The sequence below is a fragment of the Cupressus sempervirens genome, chromosome 10, assembly GCF_028749045.1.
Source record: "Cupressus sempervirens isolate cs-2001-9-10 chromosome 10, ASM2874904v1, whole genome shotgun sequence".
Classification (NCBI taxonomy): domain Eukaryota; kingdom Viridiplantae; phylum Streptophyta; class Pinopsida; order Cupressales; family Cupressaceae; genus Cupressus; species Cupressus sempervirens.
This window is the reverse complement of record NC_143127.1, coordinates 552150454-552177396: the sequence shown is the minus strand read 5'-3', so window position 1 is coordinate 552177396 and position 26943 is coordinate 552150454. Positions and strand designations below refer to the sequence as shown.

General features: G+C 36.3%; 2 protein-coding genes across 4 annotated transcripts in view; one reads left to right on the top strand and one right to left on the bottom strand.

The window, feature by feature from the left end:
* Positions 1–432: 432 nt before the first annotated feature.
* Positions 433–26943, bottom strand: part of LOC149535081 (Class II aaRS and biotin synthetases superfamily protein) — a 152878-nt gene continuing 126367 nt past the window's right edge. For all 3 annotated transcript variants that reach the window (XM_089807314.1, XM_089807313.1, XM_089807312.1), the window contains 2 exons: positions 11412–11505; positions 433–835 (listed from right to left, as the gene is read on the bottom strand). In XM_089807314.1, coding sequence (XP_089663440.1) covers positions 771–835; positions 11412–11505 — 159 coding nt within the window. In that variant the 3' untranslated portion in view covers positions 433–770. The remainder of the gene's footprint in view (positions 836–11411; positions 11506–26943) is intronic.
* On the top strand, positions 17173–20777 carry LOC149535082 (uncharacterized). Its single transcript, XM_089806394.1, has 6 exons — positions 17173–18380; positions 18503–18735; positions 18853–19005; positions 19091–19491; positions 19596–20001; positions 20137–20777. The coding sequence occupies exons 1-6, from the start codon at positions 17764–17766 to the stop codon at positions 20718–20720; spliced, it is 2394 nt and encodes a 797-aa protein (XP_089662520.1). The 5' UTR covers positions 17173–17763; the 3' UTR covers positions 20721–20777.

Below are 26943 nucleotides of genomic sequence, written 5' to 3'. Positions count from 1 at the left end.
TTACATCTAAAAAATGATTAATATATAATATGTTAACGATGTTAAACTTCATTATATTTTACCCTTCCTAAAATTCGAGATTTTAATTCATAATGAGATAGTGGGTTTCTTAATGATCTTTGGAAAATAAGTCCTTCAAAATTTTCCAACTTCAAATTTCAAATAAAAACATATAAAAACATAAAATTTCTTTAATGCATAACCATGATTTGAATCAAATTTGAAGGCCCAATCTATCTCTACCCAACTCAATTTCTCGCAGCTTACACGCTTACTAAACTTATAATTTATGTCTCACACTCTAAACATAAACATTGTTTTTCATATTTAGTTGACTTAAACACGGTCCCACTACAATCAGTTAGCCCTACAACATTACTTATTCTCAAAGTTTGCTAACAGAAATGACACATAATTTAATTATCAAATCAATTTAACCCGCCAAAAAATAATTTGCTTTCGTTCTTCAATACTAACGTTTTGACTACAAAATAGTACACCTCGATGTCCGCCTACTGTTTTTCTCAATGCAAATATCGAATCACACCGGCATTATGAAAATTCTAAGTGAGCTCTACCTAACCTGACCTCTTAATTTAAATTTTACTAATGAAATCAATGGCAAGTACCAATGTTAATTAACTTAATATACTTTATTCAAAAAAATAATTTAAAAACTATAACAATCTGAGAATCGAACAATGAACTAAATTACAATTCATTACTTAATGAGATTCAAAATAAGGGCCATTACAGCAACCTGATGTGAATCAATAACTCCGTCCCCAAAGAGCCCATTTTTTGGCTGGTTTTCCTGACGCAAAACAAACAGCTCCTACGAGAATCAAAAGAATAATTTAGTTTTTTCATCTATCAAGAGAGGGCCAACATAAAAAAGTAATATCAAACCTCTTAACTTTCTATAATAAAGCTAGAAAGGAGAGGGAAAAAGTCCTGGAGCGAAATTCAGCTTTTGCACTTCATGTAGATGGAAAAACTCCGACAATACGTGCTAGTGACTAGAAAATACGACGAGTGTAGGAGGCGATGGAGGCGAGGGGATGATGGTGCAGACTGAGAAGCCAAGTACACAGCAATCATAAAAGCACAAAAAAAGGTTCACCACAAGCAATAGGGCCAAGGGTCGTTTGATAAATTGTGTCACTACCAATTGAAATTCAGTTTATTAGCTAATCTGTTCACAAAAAATAATGTGCACAAACTAAAATCCCATGCACAATTAAAGCTAGAGCAAAGCAATAAGTAAACAAAAACCAACATGAAGTATACTAATTAAACTAGTTTATAATTGCCTGCTTAAAGCAATGAACATACAAAAACAATGCTAATACGATATAGATGAAAGAAGCTTTCTGCATGCATAACAAGAAGGCCTCATAACTAGCTCCAAAATCACGAAGAGGTTCACCATAAGCAATAGGACCGACACTATAGGCAATAGGACCGACACTAATTTGATGAACTGTATCAATACCGATTCAGAAACAGTTTCTATGTGTTGCTTTATTTCTTATATCATCAAAATTTTACAAAATTTGGGGTCAATTGTTTTGATAAAAAAAATTCTCAATTTTAAATAATTGAAGTTATTTTCCAGAATAATTTTAATTATTTAATTTAACTCCTCAAGTTATTGCCTAGTTGCTCGAAATTTTCAAAATCCTAACAAAAAAGGTTTTTAATGCTCAAAATTTTACCAGCCGTAACCAAATAAGTTTTGAATGCTCAAAAACTGAGCATACAAAACAAATTAGTTATTAGTGCTCAGAAATCAACCACTCATAAGGTTTTCAATGTTTTGGAAATGAGCATTTCTAATTATTCCTCTGAATGCTCAAGAAAGTCACAAGCCAAACCTCCCTGCTTAGGAAAGTCAAAATCATAATCAATTTAAAGGTTATGAATGCTTAGAAAAGGAGCAGACATAACCTAAGGAGGTTATGAATAATTAAAAATCAAGCATTTATCATTTAAGAATAGAGTGCTTTGAAAAGTCAGAATCCAAACCTAAGGAAAGGTTAGTATTGCTCAAATTTGAGCTTTATAAATTTATAAATTTGTTTTACGGATTTACTCAAAAGTGTTTCAGGAAACCATAACCGCCTCACTGGAAGATACATAAATGCAGGAAGCTTTGAAGAAACTCAGTCTTGCCAGTATTCTCGTTTATTCAACTGAGAGTTTTTAAATAGAGAATATGAAGTTAATGCAGCACTGTTTGATAGAATGCATGAATAAAATGCATCCCATGGAATGTAATGACTGCAGGAAAAGCTTTATAATGGTTGTGATTTAATCCTTATTACTGTTAATCTTGCCACAATGGATAAGGGATGCAGGTCGGCTATTTGGTGAATGTTTGTGGAACTGCCTATCAGGCATGCAGTTTATGACATGCTAAAAAAGAAAAGAATTTCATTTCAAGGAGTGACATGAGATGATTTGCAGGCTGCCTAAAATAAATTTGTTGAAAAGAATTTCAAGACCCTCAAGCATCTGATGCAAGTACAGAGAAATTTTCACCACATCCAGCATCTTTCTTATCATGCCAAGATGAGAGCTTTGGAGAAACAGTAAGCACCAAGTTAATTCTTCACATTGCCACCATCGTTCTGAGGTTGTGTGTATTTTAATCTAAGTCTGTACATTAAAGGAAAGAGGCGTGTGGGATTCAAATAGAAAGGATAACGATGAAACATTGGACTGGCATGAGTAGTGGGTACATGAAACACAGGCAGCGCACTTGCTACTCAAGGTAGTAAAACATAGTTCATCATGGATGGCAAAGATTATGAGCATTGAAAAAGATGGGTTTGTCATTGAAGTTGAGTCTTTGAATCAAATGCAATTGGCGAGTGTTAGCCAAATTCATCAAGCACTGAGACACTCTTCTTTCCTGCAAGCCAAAATGCTGATGCATAGATACAGAGACCACATTGGATACTGTTTGGTCCAATGTTCAATGAGACACCATATCATAAAATGCAATGATTAAAACATTGCAATAAACAAATTTAAATCTTCCAAGCCAAACTTGGAAATCTTCCCGAACAGAGTGCATAATATCAGTTTGGGAATTAATTTACACTGTTATATTCAGAAAAAGGAACCTAAATCAATTGCAAGATATGTATTCAAAATACAGACTTACTAAGATATGGAACTATGGACATAGCACCCAAACTGTCTGTTGGTTCCCAAAACCGCAGATTGGAAATCCAAGAGCCTGCCACTTCTCCAATAGGATTCTGCAATCAGTTCTGGCCAATGAACGAGAATCACCTTGATTCCCCTGCACTTTAGGCTCCACTACACCTAGGCGGGTAGACCTTCACCTCAAATGTTGACTGACCAATTCAAGGCTTTTATATAGCGAATTTAAACTTTGTGAGTTCTTCGGCTGGCAAAAACCTCGAACTTGATCTATATGAATTTGAATCCTGAGTGCTTAAATTGAATGTTTTGTGTAAGGTTGTCAATAATGGATTTGATGCTTGTAGGAAGGAAGATATAGATTTTTTGACTTCAATAATAAAAAGACCAATGCCTCTACTCATTCGGGCAGTAGAGTCAACTTCAATGAAGATTTTCAAGGTACAACTTCATAATGTTTTACGCACTTACACTGCATTAAATAATCAAGATGCGAAAGATCAAATATATATGCAATCTTAAATTAGTCCAGAATGAACTTTAACTCCTCTGGTAGGGAGACAAACTGGACACAGATACGGAAACAATGTCCATTTATCTGACATTTGAATTGTATAGAGAATTTGAAAATGATTATAATGGATGAATCATCTGCAGTTTAAATCTCCATGCCATTTAAAGATAAACAAAGGACCTTTTATTTTATTATTAAAATAAAGTATATGAATTTATATTACAAAGTTATTTTAAGCTCCTTATCCCTCCATACAAATATATAATACTTCTTATTTGTAGAATTTTTTTTTAAATGCCAAATATCTTCTCTCCCAAATAAATCTCATATATATAAGTTTGTGCTTTAGAGAGTGTCATACTTCTTAAAATATTATTACAGTTTCTAATCGCACCTTTTCGTTTAAACACAGATTTAGACTATTATTATAACTTGAATAGGATAATATGGATTTACTAAAATATTCATATTAGCCTTTGTATTTTTCCTCATACCTTAGCGGGCTTTGAAGGTTGTTTAATATTTGATAATCATTGAATGTAAAGACCCTCGAATGCCCATTCCGCTAAGTTCATCCATGTAATTGAATAGGTATTTTTCCTCATACCTTAGCAGGCTTTGAAGGTTGTTTAATATTTGATAATCATTGAATGTAAAGACCCTTGAATGCCCATTCCACTAAGTTCATCCATGTATAATATATTTATCAATATCTTCTCCAATTAATTCTTTGCAAATGCATCATCGATGGCACTTAGAAGCCTATGTGGCAAAGATTAATCTAAATAATATTCATCCTGCCCTGGCCATGTATCGTTCTTCATCACCGACTTCATGGCTTCCCATATACTTTCGTTGCCTCAACACTGACGATGCGAACAGTATTCTTTTGAACATGATACAGATGATCATTGTTGTGGGTGAGCGTTTAGGTTGTGTTTCTTCAAAATAGGGTCAGCCGCGCTAACATCTTCATCTCGTGTACCATTTTATGACTTGCGTTTGTAAGATTCTTTGTGAGAGTAACCATCTTCGGAAACAGTTCACTTGCATTAGGTGGTAAGCCAGTGCCATCAATCATCAACAGAGTTTCTTCATTAACAGAATAAGGCTTTTGAGCAGTTTATCATATAATCTTTCCTTGGCTTCATCCATACATATCAATATTCATCCTTGTATTCTGATAATGTCTCAGATGTATTCTGAAGTCTGTGTATGTTCTTGGCTAAATGTCTTTGATTTTGGAAGAGATTCATGCTAAATCTATTTGGAGGGGTATTGTACATATCTAAGAAATTTTGTTGCAGAGATGTACCATATAAAAAGCTATCATTTAGCTGCGATCCAGTGTTTCATAGCTGAAAGTACTTGCACTTGGTCTGAGATCAGAACCTGGCAATCTCCAGATATTATGTTGCTGGCTGGGTGCCGTACCTAGACCCGGTAGAGCCATGCATAGCCCATAAACATAGATGGAACAGATCTGGGATGTTTGGGGTTACATCCTTGGGTTTGGTTTTATATTTCACATCATAAAGACACCTTATCAATCATTGAGTGGCTACAACAAGATGACTAAGGCTGGAAATCATCTGGAATTAACAGTGTAGACCTGAGATGTATTTTGGTATCAACTAAGGTGGATTTTATAAGGTTAAATACTGCTGCAAGAATTTCTCATGAAGAGTGCATTCTAGAGCATGTATTTGTTAAGTTCATGGATCTTCTGCAAATGTATATTCAGATTTGATTGAGGCAGATATTACTAATGTTTACTGCAGGTCCAGTCCTCTATATTCGATCTTGGATGATTAATAATACCTCTGCTATGTAATTCAGAGCAAGTTGAATGCTTGGAAGATCAGACTGCTGTATATGTGTGTCTTCCAAACTGCATTCACAACCCGTACATATATCCTATCTAGATGGTATGTCCCTCAAGGGACATAACCCTTGGCATTAACAAACAAATTGTTATCCCTAAGCCAGCTATCTCTAGCGACAATATATATTAATTTGAATGCCATTCATTAGGAATATATGTAAAGAAGAGCAGGTACGGTCTGTACCATCAGACCTGTAGGTTTATCTAGGTTATATTCTTAACAGTATTGATACTGTTGAGCATGTTGAACTAGGCTTTTAATTTCTTATATGTCCCCTTGAAACTCATTATTCTTCCATGATTGGCTCCATCTCATTTGCTGCTGCTTTGAAGCGTACATGAGTAACAGATGTCTCTGCTCCTTCACAAATGATATTCTTTCTAGCTTCTACTAGTACTTGAGAAGCAACATTTTTTAGCACTGATAGTACATATGAGCGCACCTTTCCTAATGCTCAAGACTGAAACTGTCATCACTTTACAAGGTAAATCCAGACTGCATATTGTGGATTGTTTGCAACATATGAAATATATTCATCAAGCCGTTTCAGCAAAGGAATAAAATGACCACTTCCAACGCTCATATTTGGTGAATAGAACTGTGTGGCAATTGTCTCCAACATCATAAATGGAGGCCCTGATTTATGCCAAAAAATTGGGCTCCATCACTGCCTTGCAGCATAGGCTCCAAGGAGATGGCGCAAGTATGATGCAGTAGGCTTCACAATTCACAGTAATATAAGTTGGACTTCTCGGTTTCACACCACAAAACAAAGATTTTTCGAGTCAATATCAACCACCGTGGCCTAGGAACAAGAGATTTTTGCCAGCTATAATAGTTTAAAATGCTCTCATCCATATGAACATCATCTATAGAATGACGACATCCATCTGAATTGTTTAACAGACACTCGCAATTGCCTCAAAGATATGCTGTCACTTGAAAAGTAACAATTGTTCAATACAATCAAAGTACATACGGAATGAATACATTCGATTGGTTATGGGCAGAAAACCTCAACTTTGGTCGTAGCTGCTATAGGAGAAGTATGTATAAACAGGGCTTCTCACAGAGTATAAAAAAAGGTAAAAATTTCTTCAAAACTAATGACTCGGGTAGCCACAGCAGAGATGTCAGAAGAATATCTATTCGCATGAAAGATAACAAGTGATGTCCTGACAAAGTGTAGTACAACAGTTTTATTGTTTGGCATGGAAACCAAACTCCACTACCTTCGATGCTATCCTTCCTCCGTATCCCACCATAAGATTGAACTGTGGGATTGAAATGCAATTATGAACACTTTTAATTCATCCACATCTTGCCGAACTGAATATTGGAGACATGGTGCCAACTATTTGACAAATTGCCTCCAAGGAGCTCGAACCTACAGTGACAGGAGACATGCATTCGAATGTTCAATCCTTATTGACGCCTCTAAAATGCTTGGCAGAATGCCTCAAAGAAATGATAGAATCATTGACAGCACATAAATAACCGTAAAGAGCAAGTCAGCTCAAAGAATGAAATGAAATGTTTTTAAGTTGCACACACACGGAATGGATGTATTGAAAGGTTTTAGCAACATCAAAATAAATCCAATCAGCATGCGTAAAGAAAATTTTACAAGCTCGCACATAGACTATTTGGTCTAATGCCTTGATCGCAGGTGTACATTATTCATGCGACATTGTTCAGCTGATGGTGTTAAGGAAAATTGTGGGGGTCGTGTGTGTTTAAAAGGGTTGCCTTCTTGTTTAATGCTTGATGCCACCATATTGAGTCTAACCTTGAAGTTGTTTTGTGTTTGCAAAAAAATCCAAGTTGTTTGTTGCAAGTTGAGAGTTTGGAATAAAACAATTTTAATTGGAAAGGTTAAGTACTGAGCGGGGAGGGGGTTTATCAGTACTTATCAATTTTGGCAAATCTTACTTTTATCTTATAACATTTACTGTACTGTTCACCGATGGCAATTTCAGTATTACAGATATGCTGAAAATTAAAAGCATAAAGTAAATAACAATAATACACAATAATACGCACAATCATAACACATGGATTTTTGGTTACACAGAATCCTTTGATCAGAGGGAAAAATTGTTGTGGGGATGATGCCCACAACTTCTTCACTACAGTAGAAAAAGATACTGTTATGCTTACAATATTGTCACCTTCTGAGTGACTCACCCGGTAATGAGTAACTAATACAATGTGAGTTGTATTAACAACCTATTAAGACTACTTTGTAACAAGATTTCATCCTGCCTATGTGGCATTCACCCTGTTAATGGATTTACAACAAGTTCATACACAAACTTAACAATCCTGACAGAGACTACATTGTTAAAGGATTTAAACCACCTTGTAGAAAACTGGTTAGGATTCCTTACAAAATAATTGATATGATTATGCTTCCTTCCAAGCTTGACAGATCCTTTTAATCGCTCTGCTTCTCAACTCTATTTCTCTCTTGTCACTTCTCTCTCCCATCCAATTGCAGTTAATCCTTACATCTAAATTTCCTCATTTTTGGTTGATCCCTTCGTGCAATCTCAACATTTGATTCTAGGATTCATCCTTCTCGCTTTCTCCATAAGCTGTTTTCCATGTTGTCGGCTGTTGTGCAAAACTTCCTTTACCTGATATCTGATTTCACTATATTCCGATATTACTATCTTCTTTTCGATAACTCCACGTTATTCCAATAGCTATGACTACATTCCAATAACCCTTCCTTTTATCCGATAGTATCCTGTATATACTGATAGTGCTTTGCCTTGTAGGTTCCTTGTCTCTTTGACATCAATGACAAAACCATGTACGTATTGCCAACAGACAAAGCATCGAGCTATTTGACAGAGTGCTTCAAAAAGATCTCATTTCATAGAATGATATGAATGAGTGGTATACAGAAGACAAACACATTTGAAGCATATACAGAGACTTAGTATTGTGGAAGAGAGAAACTGTAGAATAATATGGTTTGGTTTGTCTAGAACAGCTATTAACATCCATCAAAGAATTTCTGCTGCAGCTTTAATTGGATTTAGAAATGGAAATGCCTAGAGACAGGGTACAATAAACTATGTAAAATAATGTCTCAGAGTGGCTTTGTCTCATGAAATGTGATAATCGCAAGAACATTCTACGTACTTGTGTCAAATGAAGAATTCAAAACAGTATATCAAACAAACCTCAAAGCATAATGATAGGAGGAATGTACTACATTGCCTACATTTGGAATGTTTGGGATGTAGAAAGCCAAAATAAAGCTTGTGTGTCAAGCCATCATAATGCAGCAGTTACAGTTTTCAGTGATCAAGGTGATGACTCCATCTGCTTTTATGTAGCTATGATCAAATTTCTCAATATGAAAATGTTAAAACTTCTGGGTCAAGTACAAGTATTCTCAGATAAGCAAGTTGAAGTTTGGCACAAGAATTCCACACATTTTTACCGGGTGAATCGAAAGGTGTTATAATACTTTGGGCCATTAGAGTGAGAAAGAGAAATATTTGTCTCTTCAAATGGCTTGACAGTGAAATGGTTACAAGCACTAAAGACCAAGTGGGGAAACACTTAAAACTACTTCAACAAATCTACTATCTTCTTTCTCTGTTATGTTATGGGCTTCGTATCACGTTTTTGTAAAGCGTGATCTTTTTCACCTATTGGTAAAAGTTAGGAAGTTGACTATTTTTGTGCAAAAAGTGTAACCTTATTGCAATTGCACAAAAATAAGTTAGTTACTAACTTGGAAAAAGTAGTTATCATGATGATGCTGATAAATACAAGGCAATTTGTAATGTAAAGGGGGGGCCGAGACTTTTTGCTATGGGGAAACCATGGAGAAATTTTTAGAGAAACTTTTGGTTTGATATTTGTACTCGAAGCCTTTTGAACATGTATATTTTCAAAGAGATAACGAATAATGCATTTTGTTCATATGTGAAGATGTGCTACTAGGTTATTATTACTAATTTGTCACATGTCAAGTTAGTGATATCTTTGTACACGTATAGAATCTTTTGGCTTTTTATCCTAATGACATATGTAATTGATGAAGCACAATCATGCTGTGGTACCTTGGCTTGAATGAGATAGTAACTTGTCTCCTCATATGTTGAGATCTATTATCTTTATTTCATTGTTGCACATTAAAACTTATTATATGTTGGAACACCCTTGTAAATTGTTATCCTTTGAGAGTCTCATATGCTATTTGTATGTCTAGTGTTGGGGTTTATTTGATCTATTTCATTAGGTTTTACTTTGTACTCTTTTGTACTTCGGGTAAAAAGTACACAAAAATCCCAAATACCCACATCATACGAGGGAGCTGCCCCTCTCAAATGTAGAAGAAAATTACAATTAGATAGTAATCCAATTGCAATCTATCAAACTATTGGCTCAGGTGTCACTGCTCATTGGGCGAACAGGGTCAGCTTTGATTATAAGTTCATAGTGGCAAATCTGTTTACCAGCATTTTTTGGCAACCCTATTAGAGAAAAGGACAAACTACCACTGCCTCATTACTCAGAAATTTCGAAGTACATTTCCTGGAATGAAAGCTGGTGACTCCGTTTGAACAAGTGACATATTGGCGACTCTATCTGAAATTTTGAATTCAGAACAAAGGTTTGGTACAAAAGAAAAGTGGAAAGTGAATCTGACAATGATAGTGATCATGAGTACTTTTCATAACAGGGAAAACATGTTTCTTTCATCCTTTGGAATCTCATATGTTCCCTAGTTTTGCAATCTATCCAACTGTTGGCACAGGTGTCACTACTCATAGGGCAAACAGGGTGAATTTGAAGATAAGTTCATAGTGACAAATCTGTTTACCAACAGATTTTTGGTGAATCTACTAGGTGAAGAATAAAGGCTAGTGCCGATTACTCCTCAAAAATTTTGAAGTACCTTCCTTGGAATGAAGGTTTGTCCATTCCAACTTGTGTCTTCTATCACAAAAGCAAGCCCACTTCAAGGAATGGACAACAAAGCATAGGAACATAGCCTTCAAGTGTACCAGCTTGGATGCAAATATTTCAGAGCTTGCTAGAGTCAATATAATGCACCTAGTGGGAGAGGCAACAAAGCATAGGAACATAGCCCTTGAGTGTACCAACTTGGATGCAACTATTTCAAAGCTTGCTAGAGTCAATACAATGCACCTAGTGAGAGTGGCAATGCATTTACATGTGGTTGAAAGGATGTTGAACCAGTTGACGGCCTTGATCTAGATCCTTCTGATGATTGATCATGAATTATAATTGAAGACAATTATACAAAAAAATTAATGTACTATTTCAAATTTCAAATTTGTACTTGAAATGATTTTCGTTGGAAATGCCATAATAATATCAATATATGATACATGACATAACATTGAAAATTGAATTATCATTGTCATTTATCTTTAGCATTGCCATTGGTCAGTGATGAAGTATCATACTATCAATAGTATTTACAATTCTGCATATTTTTAAAAATCCTGCACATTGTATTTAGTATTTACGTTTAGAAATTTCACCTACATTCAGTTCCAGGAACAGTAGGTGACATGTTTTGAGAACTAATTGCATTCATATTGCAAGCTTGTATACCAACTCATTCCTTTTTGGCTGCAACAATTAGTTTTTCCATATAGTCACCTAAGGTCAACTTTTGCGCAAATTTGTCAGCTATTGAAATTCTCTTTATATGGTCTGAACAATTATGAAGCCAGTAGCCTATTTGACTATATTCTCCAAAATGTCACTTGGAAAACATAAATACACATATAATATTTAACAAGGAAAATGATGAGGTGCAAAAGAAAACAGAAACGAACCTTCAGGCAGATCTGGTTGATCAAAAGGCATGCACAGAGTCTTAGCTGCTCCTGTTTCTCCTTTCGTTCTTGTTTTAACATCCTCCTCAACATCCTGAATAGCACAATATTCAAATTCCATTTTAAATGTCAATAATAAGGAGAAACATATGAAAAAGGAAAAAGAAAAAGCAAAACTTGTGACAAGATCAAGCATAGTAAAGTTATGAAATGCAATACTCAAGCAATATACAGCCATGACTGGCTTATTAGACAATACATAATGAGAAAGGAACTATTTACTATGGCAAGTCAATCTATCAAATGATATCTGTCTTGAAATGTAATATTACATCAGAAACACAATATTAAAAGATACTAATGGGGTTCACCACTTAGTGTGTTGATTTAAGTGGTGCTGGTGGTGCCCCAACCCGGTTCAAACCCCCCATTGGACCAGTGTGATCATTAATGTGTTTGTTAAGAGGTGATGCTGTTGTTGTCCCCACCCAGATTTGAACCCCTGTTGGGCCATTGTGAACGCAGGCTTGTACCTTCACTGATCCAATGTGCTCGTGGGTTTGGACATCATTTTTGTAACAAGGGATTGAGGTTCCCCATTTGTGGCCTTACAGGTACATATCTCCAGGTCAAAAGTGTTTCACGTGGAGCCAGATGGTGTGTTGTGCCAGATCACCAGTCACATTAAAAAGTTTACTTGGCACTTAGAAACAAATTTTTAATAAAACATTAAACGATACTAATATTTCACTTTTATTTTTTATAGTTTGAATAGTGGTTGGTTGATCAGATATTTGATCAGCTACATGTTTACTGATCATTATGTTATCACAGCAGAAAACATTTCAGTGTATATGAATATCCAAGGTTCAATTACACAGCCCTGTGATACAAAACAAATTAAAAGCACATGGGAATACTTTCTAAACAAACCGAAAGTCAGACACAGCCAGAAAGGAAGTTTGAATGTTGCCGCAAGCTGATGGAGTGCAGGAAGCCCAACACAGACTGCACCCCATAAGGGGAAAGATCTGCAAAGAAAATTAAAATGCCTATGAAAGTGTAATGCCCCGCCCGGAGATCCTTGGAACAAGGATGAAATATAGCAAGAATATATATATTTTTTTTTTTTTTTAAAAACCAAGTGTAAGTGTACATGGTAACAGCCTACACAGATCAAAAGATTGCAACGGAAGACTAACAAACAACCAACACCAACGGATCTCCAAACGTCAGCACTGACTAAAACATAACCAATAAACCATAAGAGATCAACCAAGTTGAAAGACAAAAGCAAATTCCTGAAAATTGGCTAAGGCTGAAATCCTAAAGCCCTGAAATTTTCTAGAATCTTTATCTTAGCCCGTAGAGGTCTGGAACCTATCTCAAATGAATCGTCACATATATTAAAATATATCTTTAATGATATATTTTAAACCCCTTAGGAAATCTATTAACAACTAGGAAGATGAAAAAACCAAAAGGGTATCCAAAACCAACTTCCAAACTTTTTCCCGACAAGCCTAAATAGCCCTTGTTTTTCGCACGAAAATACAAAACTACAAAATTTCGCGCAAAGAGATGCATTCTCGCGCGAAGAGATGCATTCTCATGCGAAGAAGTGCATAGGCTCGCGCGAAGACTTGCATCCTCACGCGAAGACTCAAATCAGCACGCACACAAAAAGAGTTATAAAAAGCTAAGGAAACTACGAAACAAAGTTCCTCCACACCGAGGAGTACCGGATCCACATTTCGAGGCAAGAACACTCGAATCAAAGCTAAATGACGAAAAAATGGAAGCAAAGTCTAACCATCTAATCAATAGCAAGGGAAGAACAGAAAGAAACATCGTAGTATACTAAAAGCAACATTGCATTAAAACATAAATAACATCGCAATGAGCAAAATAACCAAACTAAGTACGCGGTTCTTCCCAACCATAATAGCATCATCAGACCATCGTGGGCCCTAGCCATCCCCCGCACATAACATTCCCAAGCTACTGATCGAATCATCGATACTTTCATAACGGAAATGTCACTACTAAACATGCTACAAAAGCAAAGGAAATCTAACATGCTAGGAAAAAGCATAAGATAATCCTACTGGCAGATACATCATCCATCATATGCTAAACATCATAATAAGGAATGCATCAAAACTAAGATCGTCCAACGTGATACACATACATCCCAACGAAAGCATAAATCACAAGAAAGTGTACTCCAAAACCCAAAGTACCAAGTGAACACATCCAGCAACGGTCGCACTAGGACAATAGACTGTCTATGTACACCGGTCCCTAGCAGTGGTGTAGGTAGCTATGCCTCCCAACCACGTGGCACCCGTAGGTCCACACCCACCGTGCTGATGGAGATAATGATCCAACCACAAACACACAAAATAACATCCATGGCTAACACACACGCCAAGCAGTATGATGACTGAATCCAAGACATAAACAATGCATAAACTACAAGTCCTGGTCAGACATCTCAAAAGCTACTAAGTAGGGGCTGACATCATGGAGAGTCGCTTGGCATCGAAAAGCCCAAGCTCGGCTCGTGCGGATTCAGCATCCCTCAACAGAATGGCTTGGCAGAAGCATTTTATTATCTTTAGTTTTATTACCACCCAATATTTTCTTTAGCTAACACTTAATTAAGAACTTCTTCAGTCAAACGGGAAATGGACACCAGAATGCACGACAGAAGCCCCCTCCATATGCTACCCTACCCTACCCATGCTCATCCAACAATAAGTGCCCGTAGGCATGCAAATTCCCAACCCATCCCAAATGATCACAACTTCCGAAGGTACCACAGAAGATCGGGCCCCACAAATCACCCGACAGATGTACTCACGTGTGGCGCACCACCATCACAAAGATCATACTAAAAGGACTGGATGAGAACACAAACAAAAAGTCAATCAACCGAAAACATAATCGAGATGACGGATGCTACACGCATCCCAATGCAACATAAAGTGCAAAAGTGGTCTGACAGATATCCAAACGGATCATCCAAGTCCATGACTCAAATTGTGTCAAGAAAATTCGAGAAAACATGGCGGCACACAAAACGAAGCAAAAAACCCCACATTTTGAAAAAAATCCGAAATTAAAACCCATTTGGCATTTGGGTGCAAAAACCCCGAAAATCTAAAAATAATTGAAATCAAACACTGTATGCAAAAATGGCCAGCATAATGGCTCAAAAACCCAAACCCCCATCTTGAAAACAGGGAAAACATTCATACCCGACCAACCGGGCAGAACCAGCAAACACAAACGGAGGGGAACACTAGTTCTCAACCTCCTAAAATACTGCTACAAGAAACGGAAGCAAAAAAATTAAAATGGGGAGGCCCTACCTGACAGCAAAAGGGGCCGAAACTGAAACCCGCAGAATAAAATAAATACCGAAACTAGCGGCAAAGCACAAACTCCCCAAGCTGAATCCAACGAGACCAACCTCGCAAAGATCCCACACTCACAACTCCCAGAATGAACAAAACAATAATCCTTCAAAAGAGGATTTCCAACTTTGCTCTCAAAATTCTATTTCTGAAAAGTGAGAAGTCAATAATGAATTCACTTTTCCAATACTTATTCACTTGAAAAGTGAATAGTCAATTCTAGAAATTAGCCAGCTGGAGTAGCTAAACTCCGAATCGACCCAAACGAAAACAGGTTATTATCCGTAACGGAAATTCACCTAAGGCAAAGCTGCCAAAAATTAAATCCAAAAAGATTTAAAACCCGAAAACCCAAACTCACAGAAAAACACTTTAACACTTTCGCGACAAAGCGAACCTCTTAAATGCACAGACACGCTCACTGGTCTAATCACATAATGCAGATGAGTTTGGATTTACTAATCACCGAAAGGTTCAAATTTAAACAATTAAAATAGGAATACGTCGACCATACAAGGACGACATTGGTAAAATATGAACAGCTGAATCACACTCTCCATGTGCCACTGCCAAGGATATAATTCCTGCACGCTAAAACACATGATCAAGTGCAATTGTATATAATATCATTGCCGAAGCAACATGCATTAAAATATCTAGTTAATCCAGTTACATCACTCGCATTCGCAGAAAGCGTAAACATACAAGACTGCAATAAATCACCATAGCATAAAATCCATCACATAACATAACCAACAATTATGCCCAAATAAACCATATAACTAAATATCATCATAGATCTACTGTCATACCAAATAGCATCAACATGCAGATATGATAAACTGAACAGCATAGCAGTAAAGCATCTATGATACTGAATCAAAGTATAACATCTGACCCTCAGGTGTCTCAAAGTACATAAACAATAAGAGTAACAAGTATCTCTCGAATCAAAATAGACAAGGTACAGACTGCAAACATGAGAAGCACTACAAAAGAAGTAGCATGAAAAAGCAAGTTGCTGATCTTCCATTCACAAATTAGAGGTGACCATTGTGGTTTAGAAATAAAACATACTACAGTTCTGGACAAGACAAATGACCTGCTTAAAGCCCCTCTCAAAGTATTACTGAATAACATGATGGATAATCTCACAGAGTGATCTGTTTCAGTCTGTAACATTTAAATATGTATATCATGTGAACATATCATGAGTATGAAAGTCTATGAAAAAATGAAGTTTTCTTTGAGAACAATGAGTAAAGGTTGCATTTTTAATTCCATCTCACTTTTCTTAAGTTCAGGTCTGAAGGAGATGTTTTCCTAGCCAGATCACCATCTAGGTTCTATTCACACTAGTTACCTAACTTTAGTTAACGTACACATGAAATAGTTTACGTCACAGGGTTAAAAAAAATGTCTCACCTTTGTCTATATAACCATGTGCCATCTTTGTACCTTAATCAATCATCCCAAATCAATTATATTTATATTGTATTATTTTTACATACTTCAATAATAGCATTATTCTCTCTTGTGCTTTCATTGAAGCTCCTAGATCTTGTGTGGCTACATCTTCACCAAATCTTCCATATATAGAGCATTTTGTACCATCTCTTATATGGAATAAGTACACATGTTGATTTTTATTTAGAGATCTATATTAAAAAAATTGGTGGAAAGTCGAGTCTGATCTTTGCGTCATATGATGACCAAAAGAATCAAAACATATTGATATAACTACAAGATCTTGGGGGGTTCCTCTATATATCTTTATATTGAAGGGTCATACAAATTTGAGCTCAGCATTGAGTTCGAGGTGTCCAATAAAATAAGTTTAGCCTTTTGATTGTCCATATTGGGCATATGAGGCCATATCTATGTAATCTCCCCATGCTTACGCCATCTTGTTCTGCATGCATTGACCAGTCTTTCAGTTTTTACCCTAGGTTTTGTGCCATCTTGTTCTGCAAGCATTGACAAATAATTCAGGGTTTATGGTAGGCTTCCACATGCACTAGGAGAGTTCAAATGTTCTTGGTGAGCTCAAATCTCACTAGGTCATTCCCCAAACATTTGACGTAGTACATACAAAAGGATATGCATGTGTTAAGTTTGACATGGAAGGAGCAATTCAATCATATATGATAATTGCTATATAAACAGCTAGAAGCCTAAAACTAATAGCAAGAGAACTTCAAGAATGGATGTATAAGACTACCGTATATTTTATACCAAAGTAACGAGAATCGCCATAAAATCGCCTGAATCGGCGATTCGGCGATTAGATTCAGCAATGGCGATTTTTTTGGAGTCGAAAATCGCCATTGCCAATTTCTTCAAGTGAATCGCCTGAATCGCCGATTCAGGCGATTCAGGCAAAAAATCGCATGAATCGCCTAGAAAAATCGGCAGGAATCGCCCGCGGCCAATAAAGTATAGAGTTGTAAAATTTTAAAAAATTGCTTGGTTTTTTTACTTTGTTTTTGACCATTTCTCTTTGTTATAACCCTAAAGGGCCTTCTATTTATTTAACATGAGTAGAAGAGAGGAAAAGTGAGAGAGAAGAAGAGAAAAGAAAAGCCATAGGTTTCTAACCGGCAAGAAGAAAGAGCACAAAAGAGATCAGCAATCCATTTGGGGAGGCCATCAATTTCATTGGGAGCATTAGGGAGCCAATCTCAACACTCCTCAACTCATTTGCAAGAGGTAAGTGCTCTTTTTTTTTTTGCATGTTAGTGTATTATGCATTTTTTGTTAAATTTTTATAGTTTTCAAGATTTTTAGTTTAGATCTTGAATGTTCTTTATTTTTACTAAGTTGCAAACTAGGGTTTGTTGTTTTGTAACTTTTATTAGCTTCAAACTTTGATATTTTACATATAAATTTTTATTGCAGCAGCCTTTGCTTTCATTTTTTGCAAATTCGCAATGGGTAGAAAAGATGAATGTTGGAAATATAACGAAGAGTTTCCTGGAAGAACCAAATATCAAACAAAATGTATTTTTTGTAAAGAAAAAATAACTTCTGGGGGTATTTATAGATTGAAATACCACATTGCTGCTATACCTGGACACGATGTTACAATTTGCACTCACCAAACTCCTGAGGCAAAACGCACTTGCTTAATGGCATTAGAAAAAATTGAAAAAGACAAAGCCAATAGGAAAATGCAACTTGAAGGGTTAAGGGGTATTGGCTCCCATGTTCCCGCATCCGCATCTGCAGCCGCATCCACATCTGCATCTGCATCAGCTTTTGCATCTGTAGGTTGTGTTGGAGAGGGTTCTTCTAGGCCTCCTTTTTATCCTAGTTCTTCTGCTCGTGCTGGTGCTAGTCGGTCACATACTGAGACAGAGTCCCACACCAACCTATTGCAGCCTAGAGTGCGGAAAAACAGAATGGATAGTTACTTTGTGCCCCGCACTACTCCTGGTTCCCAACCCACGCTTGAGGGCATGGGTTTGAACAAGGAAATTCATGATGCTGCCAGAAAGGAGATATGCAAATTTTGGTACTTTTGCAACATTCCATTTATTGCAGCCAGGTAATTGATTCTTTTTTCGTTGTTTTCTTTAAAGTTAAAATTAAAAGTAAAAGTAAAACTTTAATTATATTTACTTGTTTTATAATTTGAGTCTTTGACATCTAAATTTTTATTTGTGACAGGGCTCCTTATTGGCAGAACATGATAGACGCGGTTGCTATTTGTGGTCCGGGGTTTAAAGCCCCAACTGAGGCTGAGTTGAGCGGATACCTCTTGGATGAGATGGTAGAGGACATGAGGGCTGAGCTCGAGGAGAACCGAAAGGAGTGGATTGCAAAGGGTTGCACCATCATGACTGATGGTTGGACAGATAGGAGGAATAGAACACTCCTCAATTTTCTTGTATCCTGTGGAGGTAATTGATCATTCTACTTTCCTACATACATAATTGTAAATTTTGATTTGTTGAATGCTAATTTGTTGATGATCCATTTAATTTTAATATTCTAATTCGTTGTTTTGTTACTTGTAGGATATACCATGTTCATCAAATCCATTGATGCTTCCGCACATGTAAAAAATGCCACATACTTATGTGAGGCTATTGAGGAAGTCATAGAAGAGGTGGGAGAACAAAATGTGATCCAGGTGGTGACGGATAATGCAGCAAGTTATGTTGCTGCAGGTAAACTTTTAACTTTTCAAGTTTTGAAAATAAATTTATTTGAATTTTGAAATTTGAATTTCTAATTGACTTAAAATTGTTGTAGGTAAACTTTTGATGGAGAGGCACCCCACCATATTTTGGTCCCCTTGTGCGGCACATTGCATTGACCTCATGTTGGAGGAAATTGGCAAACTTGAGTTTGTCAAGTCATGTGTGGAAAGGGCAAAAAACATATGCAAATTCATTTATAATCATTCATTTGTCCTTAGCACAATGAGGAAGTACACAGAAGGAAAAGAGTTAGCTCGCCCAGGTATCACGAGGTTTGCCTCGAATTTCATCACCTTGCAGTCCTTGTTGACATCAAGGGATGAATTGAGGAGCATGTTTGTTGGGCGGGAGTGGATTTCCTCTTCCTATGCTACGACCACTGTAGGGATAGATGTGGCGGATTGCATATTTGATGAGGATGGTTTTTGGAAACCCGCTAGAGAAATCCTGCAGGTAAATTTATTGCAATTTAACATTTAGTATTTTACTTTTACTTTAAGTTATATTATTTTATATTTAAGTTTTGACTCAAGTTTTTTGTTTTACTTTATATGTAGGTCACTGAGCCCCTTGTAGCTTTGCTACGAACTGCTGATGGGGAGAAGCCCTCTATGGGCTACATTTATGAGGGCATGGATAGGGCCAAGGAGGCCATCAGAGCCCAATATGCAGGAGTGCAGGAGAGGTATGGCCCTATTTGGGACATCATCGATAGGAGATGGCAGAATCAGCTCCATCGACCCATCCATGCAGCAGCTTACTTTCTGAATCCGGCATATCGTTTCCGTCCTGAGTTCAAGGCGGATGCGGAGGTTCTCACTGGCTTATACACAGTGATTCAGAGGTTGAGTAGCGATGAAGATAGCGTTGCTGCGATTGTTGAGCTAGACCAGTTCAACAATAAAGAGGGGCCACTTTTCTCTAGCAGGATGGCCATAAATGCTCAGACAACACTACAGCCAGGTAAAAATTAAATAATATATTCAATGTTCATGAATCTAGATTCTAATCTTAAAGTTGATTATGTAATTTTAGAGTTAACTTGTAATTTGTAAATGAGACTAATTGTTTCTATTTTCAATTTTTCCCTTATTGCAGATAGATGGTGGCAAATGTTTGGGGCCACAACCCCAAAACTTCAAAAAATTGCCATTCGTATTCTGAGTCAGCCAAGCAGCGCTTCTGGATGTGAGCGCAGTTGGTCCATGTTCGAGCACATCCATTCGAAGAGGAGAAACAGGTTGACAGTGCAGAAGTTGAATGATATTGTCTTTGTTCATTACAACCTCCGTCTTAGGATCAGACAGATTTTGGGCACTGACTCCTCTCCAATCATTCTAGAGGAGATTGATCCAGAATCAGAGTGGCTCACAGAGGTTGTGGATCCAGTCTTCACTGAGGAAGACCGTGTGTGGGTTGACCAGGTGGATATAGAGGCTGAGGCAGCTAGAGCACGTTCTTCAGGCATTGGTAGACGCACACGTGCACGCACAGGCACAGGCCCTAGCGACGTTCATGAGCCCATCTTACATGCGGGAGATATGGCTCGGCAGTCCTCTAGGACCTACATTAGACGCCTTGCTACTAGGCAGACTGGATACTCAGAGGCTGAGGCTGAGGCTGCAGCCGAGCTTCAGGATGATGTTGAGGATGATGATGATGACTATGAGTCTGAGGCTTGAGCTGGAGCCTTGTTTTTATATTTTGTTTACAGATATTGATACTGAATCATTGATAAACATATGTTTCAAACTTTCATGGATCTTCATCTTAGATTCTTACATACATTTATGATTTGATGTCTTATGGATCATCTTACATACATTCTATGATTTAAATCATTGTGATCATTTGATTTCTATTTACTTCAGCTAGCCTACAATTTACATTTTAGATAACATAGTTACATATGTGATGGATTTTATGTTCCATGTTTATGTATGTTAAGTTTTAACTTCTATTTGATGATGTTATAGTGTGTTTAAGTTATATTCAATAAAGGGTGCATGAAATAAGTTTTAAATTGTTAAAATCTTTAAATTTAAAGGGTTTTTTCAAATTTGCCGATTCACGATTCGATTCGGCCTTGCCGATTCCGATCCGATTCCGATTCTTGTTACTTTGTTTTATACCGATACTCAATGTCAAGAGGGGATAGACTTGAGACCACCAATTAATGTTTCGTGTCTAGATGTTTCTCTTAAAGCACCAAAGAGAACATTAAATAGAGAAACATTAAGCAATGACACATCCTTTATCAGAATCCAAAACTAAGTAAATTATAGCATGCCATATGTTTTGAGAAAGTTCAAGTATCATAGGTTCTACATGTGTATATCCAAATTTCTTCTGAATATGATCACATGCTTCACCTCAACAAGAATGATGGCCATGACAATAAATTTGATTGTATTGTGGCCATAGTATGTATGTGTATTTCACTGCATTCATCATCCGACTTCTTTTCAATTCCATCCTCAATAGGTAAACTAGGCATCAACTTAGGGCAATTTTGTCATTCCTCTAAATGGTCACTTGTCGCAAAGCCACTCTCCTCCTTTAGGTGTTTATTTCAAGCGTTCTATCCTCAAAAAGTGAGCTAAATGAGTGCATAATGCAACAAACATTGAAATAACAACAAAAGATGGGAATTTTGACCATGACATATGTAGAAAACTCCCATCACCAAGAGTTGTTTCAGTATCTCATAGCATATGATGAATCATTCATATGCTAAGAACACCATAAATAATCAAGTTGGAAGTGAAATTAAGAGTGGATTATCGAAGGAGAATTGAATTTATACATATTATTTGTGCTTGGTGTAAAAATGCAAGTTATGTATAATATAATATATTAAAAAAAATAGCTCTAGATTTTTAAATGGTGTTTGTGGATGGTACTAGTTGTTATATGGTCTAATTCTTAAAGAACACCCTTAAGCAATATACCATGCATTTCTCTCTATTTAACCAAAGTCGGCAAACCTTCAAATCTGTAACTTTTGCAGTATATGGCCACAAAAAATGCATTATCTTCCAATTATATTCCAAGTCATGACGAAATATTCAAAACAAATCCATGACTAGAATCATGGATATCATAATTAAGTCTTTGGTAAAATAAAATTAAAATAATAGCCTCAACCGGTTAAGCATGCTCTATGTGAAAATTTAACAAGGAAAATAAGTTAAGCATGCTCTATGTGAAAATTTAACAAGGAAAATAAATGTTAAGTGTTGTCTTCTAGAGTACAGGAAGGTCAATGTCTTGCACATGCCAACATATTGATTCATTCAAAAGTTTATGGAATATGATGATCGATTTCAAGAACAAATCCTTAAAATCCTACTTCTAAAACTTTTACAATGAACCCATTTCATGAATCTAGTGATCATGCCTCGTCTAGTGTTCCCTAAGACCACATTTCTTTGAGGAATCCTTTCAAATAGGATGTGTGCCTTGTCTGCCCTAAATAGCCTCAACCGGTTAAGCATGCTCTATGTGAAAATTTAACAAGGAAAATAAGTTAAGCATGCTCTATGTGAAAATTTAACAAGGAAAATAAATGTTAAGTGTTGTCTTCTAGAGTACAGGAAGGTCAATGTCTTGCACATGCCAACATATTGATTCATTCAAAAGTTTATGGAATATGATGATCGATTTCAAGAACAAATCCTTAAAATCCTACTTCTAAAACTTTTACAATGAACCCATTTCATGAATCTAGTGATCATGCCTCGTCTAGTGTTCCCTAAGACCACATTTCTTTGAGGAATCCTTTCAAATAAGATGTGTGCCTTGTCTGCCCTACATTTGCATATGTGAAATTTATCTCAGATTGGAAACTTGTTTGTTGCATATGGTGGAAAAAAGAGGCACCATAGTGAGGATATATTGCAAATATCCTATCCCATGAGATGTTGCATCCTACTTTTACACGGCCAATAAGTAAGGTTAAATGATTACCTATAGATGTAATAAACAACACCTGTTACTTCTCATTCATATGTATCATTGTGTCTAGTTAAGAAGCAATAGCTATGGTAACATTTTCATGCCTATCTTGTTCTGTATAAAGTGTATGGAGGAATTATAAAATTCACAACTTCTTAAGCCCTTTGAAGTTTCTAATCAGGATTTCAGTGCTGGTTTAAAATTCTTGGTAGTCCATGGCAAAATATATATTTGAATAAACAAAAGCCCTGTTGCCATGTAAATAAGTGGTAAAGGTGTGGAAACCTAACACGGTAACACCCAAATTAGAAAACCTCCAAATTGAAAATAACAAGCTAGCAAACTTGTATTTATAAAATTTTGCATATCATGTTTCTTGTATGTATGAATTACCTTGTAGAATGTCCTGTTTGAGTTACAGGAGATTCATATTGATAAATCCAATGTTGCTTTTTCACCTCCTTCAACTTCAACAACGCAATTTCAAGGGAGGGGAGCAATGCAGAGATTAGTGACCCTAACCAATCTCCATAGGAAATTCTTCTTCTTCTAGTTTGTTTTATAGGAACACCTTCAAACTTCTCCTATTGGGATCATTTCCTAGATCCTCTACCCAAACTCATACCTCAGCTTAAGACCTCTTAATGGTCAACCTCTCAATGTCTACTCATTGATCAATCTCTTTGATCATTATTCACTCTTTTATGACTACTTGCAACCCTTTACCCTTCCACTCAAAGACCCTAGAATGGATAACCTCTTGCCTTGGGTTCCCCATACCCTGCCATGAGGAGAACCTATACACCTTGTATGGAATGACCAAGCCACCCAATAACTGGCCCGAACTTGGTTCACAAATACTACAACAACTATCCACTGTCCCTATGACAGTTACCAGCAATATTATCATAACAGTCCCAAACAAATCCCCAAGCCTTGTGTCCCTTACACCCAAATCATAAAGACACCTTCAAGACTCCCTTTAGACTTTGTCCACATCCCTCCTACACATTTGATTCCTTACTCTATCCACCACAAACTTCTGAAAATCAAACAATTTCAAATTACTTTCACTGTTTGCATGACACTCATAGTTACCTCTGCAAAACCTCACTTGTCCAGCCCTGTCTTTGAGCTCCTAAGGACTCTTCCTCCTACATCCTTCAGTTGCTTCATGACAGTCCCCATTATCCAATTCTGTGGATACTGTTGCTATTGAAACCTCACTGTGACTGTTCATCCTGTTTTGTGCATCAACCAACATCCTAAATCTTGCATGTCCCTCTGCAACTCCAAGACTTTATTGCACACGACCAACCTTATTCTCCTGGCTATGAATGACGTAGGGCTCCATGTAATCCTGCAAGGAATTCACATTTTCACCGTGCGGGTTACCCTATTCTTGGGTTTTAACATGTTTTCATTCAAATCGATAGAACTTTGTATATAAGCCACCAAATGAAATGATTCAAAAGCCACAATGATCCTAACTCAATGCATTAACATCCTAAAACAAAGATCTTTCAAACTGATGACATGCAATCCATCCAAAACATGTGGAATCAGCACTGTGTAAATGAAATTGGAACAAGTTTGCAGAAAAGACTGAGTTTATTGATTCAAAAAGATCATTAATTAAGACATATTATGTTGTTCAGTTGACAACCAAGTTGTCAACTCGACGACTATGCATCTATTGACCCCTATTACATGATCTTACAACTATATTATCACCCTTAAGCACTAAAACTCATTAACTAATCATTAGACCCTACGAGCTTATGCATTAACCCTTGTAGACTTTATTGACAACTTGACCTCATATTGAGCCTTTTATATTAAAATGACCCTGATTACATCATTGCATGACCAAATAGGTTTTATAACGTACTTTATCACATCAAACCCCACTTAAGACCTAAGTCACAAGGTTCAAGTTCGAATTTGAGTTCGACAACAATAAAATTCGACTAGGAAAGAAAGTTCCGAAAAAAATTGAAATTAAATTCGCCTGTATAAATTTAATTTTTTAAAATATAAATCATAAATCCCCCAAACTTAAATAGCATTTTATTAAATTTGGATACATTATAATTATTTTTAAAATAATTCTATATCAGAAATGTCTATAATCATCGGATCCGTTATCCATCTTTCATACCATTAATCCCCCTAAGGGATCCAAATCCTAGAATTTTATGATGCAATGTCGACCCCTCATATGCAATAACTTAAATTGGGATATAGGTGACGGGCATAATGCTCTGTTTTGGGAAGATTCTTGGGATGGTCTTCCAGCCCCTAACAACTTGAGTCATTCACTGAATATCAAAAACACCTTAACTAGTCTATGGGGTAAATCAGTCTTTGATTATCAAACCATCATTGCTTCACAACATTCAGCTAAATGCAAATGGAAATCAGTACCTCAAACAAACCTTTCATTAAATGAAAAAACAAAATATAATCATTTCATAAACCAAAGAATAGCAAATCATAAAAATAGAAATGATAATCTAATCTAGGGAGCTTCCAAAGATGGGGAATACAAAGTGAAAATAGGATGTGAGCTCATCATTAAATCTTGAAGATGGGAAGCAATTGAAATTCCTTTAGATTTCTGTTGGGATTCAGCTTGCCTACTAAAAGTAGGTATTTTTTTATGGGCAGCAATCCAAAATAGGACTTTAACAGCAGATAGATTTATGAAAAATGGGATTTGAAAGGCTCTCTAGATGTTCGCTATGTAAAAGCAACTCCAAAACAACAGATCATTTGTTATTTAATTGTCCTTTTGCAAAACATGTTGGTTTTGGTTACGTAACAAACTTAATTGGCCCATGGCAATCCACAATAATCTTTGGGACCATCTCAAATGCTGGCCTAAGATTGGATCTTCTAAGATCTATAACAATCTTTGGAAGGCATCCCCGTCTATTTTTAATGTGGGAAATTTGGAAGTAAAGGGTAGAATCTTTATGAATGAGGAATTGTCTATCACTTCTTTCTTGAATAAAGTAGAGGCTAGCATTATAGAAAATGTCAACAACAATTTTAGAAACTCAATCAAAGAAGAAGGATCATTTTCTGACAGGGATGAGGACATGAGGAAAAATTGGCACAATCTTATTAACCGTCCTATGATGTACTCTAAAGTTGATAAGCAAGCAAGAGAAAATTGTAATTGGATTCCTCCACCAAGTGGGTAGGCTAAATTGAACTTTGATGATGCATCAAGAGGTAATCCCAAGAATGCTGGGATAGGATGCATCATACATGTTGCTAATCAAGAATGGCTAGCCAAATGTCCTAAATTCATAGGAAAGGCTACAAATAACATTGTAGAGCTGGAGGCCTTAATTGAAGGATTACACCTGAGTTCGGAATTGAGGATTAGGAAATTGGCTATTGAGGGAGATTCTCAAATCATTTTAAACACAATTAGAAAACAAGGAACTCCTAATTGGCAGCTCAACTCCAAATTAGAACAGGCACTAGAATTAATACAGAAATTAGAGGCCATCTGAAGTCAACACATTTACAGAGAAGGAAATAAAGATGTTGACTCTCTAGCAAAGGTAGGGGTGGATGGAGAGGAAATACTTGTTAAAAAAGAACTAAGCACTCTTAATTAATTATTACTCAAATCCACTTATAGAAATTTTAATGACTACATGGATGCTAGTATTCGAAATGATAAAGTAAAATTCAGTTACTAACTTACTACTTTTTCTCTAAATTAGTAATAGTATTTGATCCTTTTATAATGGTAATAGATAGACAACAGAATCAATTTTTACTTCTTATCTTTCTTTCTTTTTTTTTAAAACTAAAAAACGCCCAGAAATTTGTATTTCCAGCCCATGTATTTGCATTTGGAGGAGGCATTTTTGAGTTTGAATTCATGTTTTTGCATGTTAAGAACACGTTTCACTAAGAACACAAAAA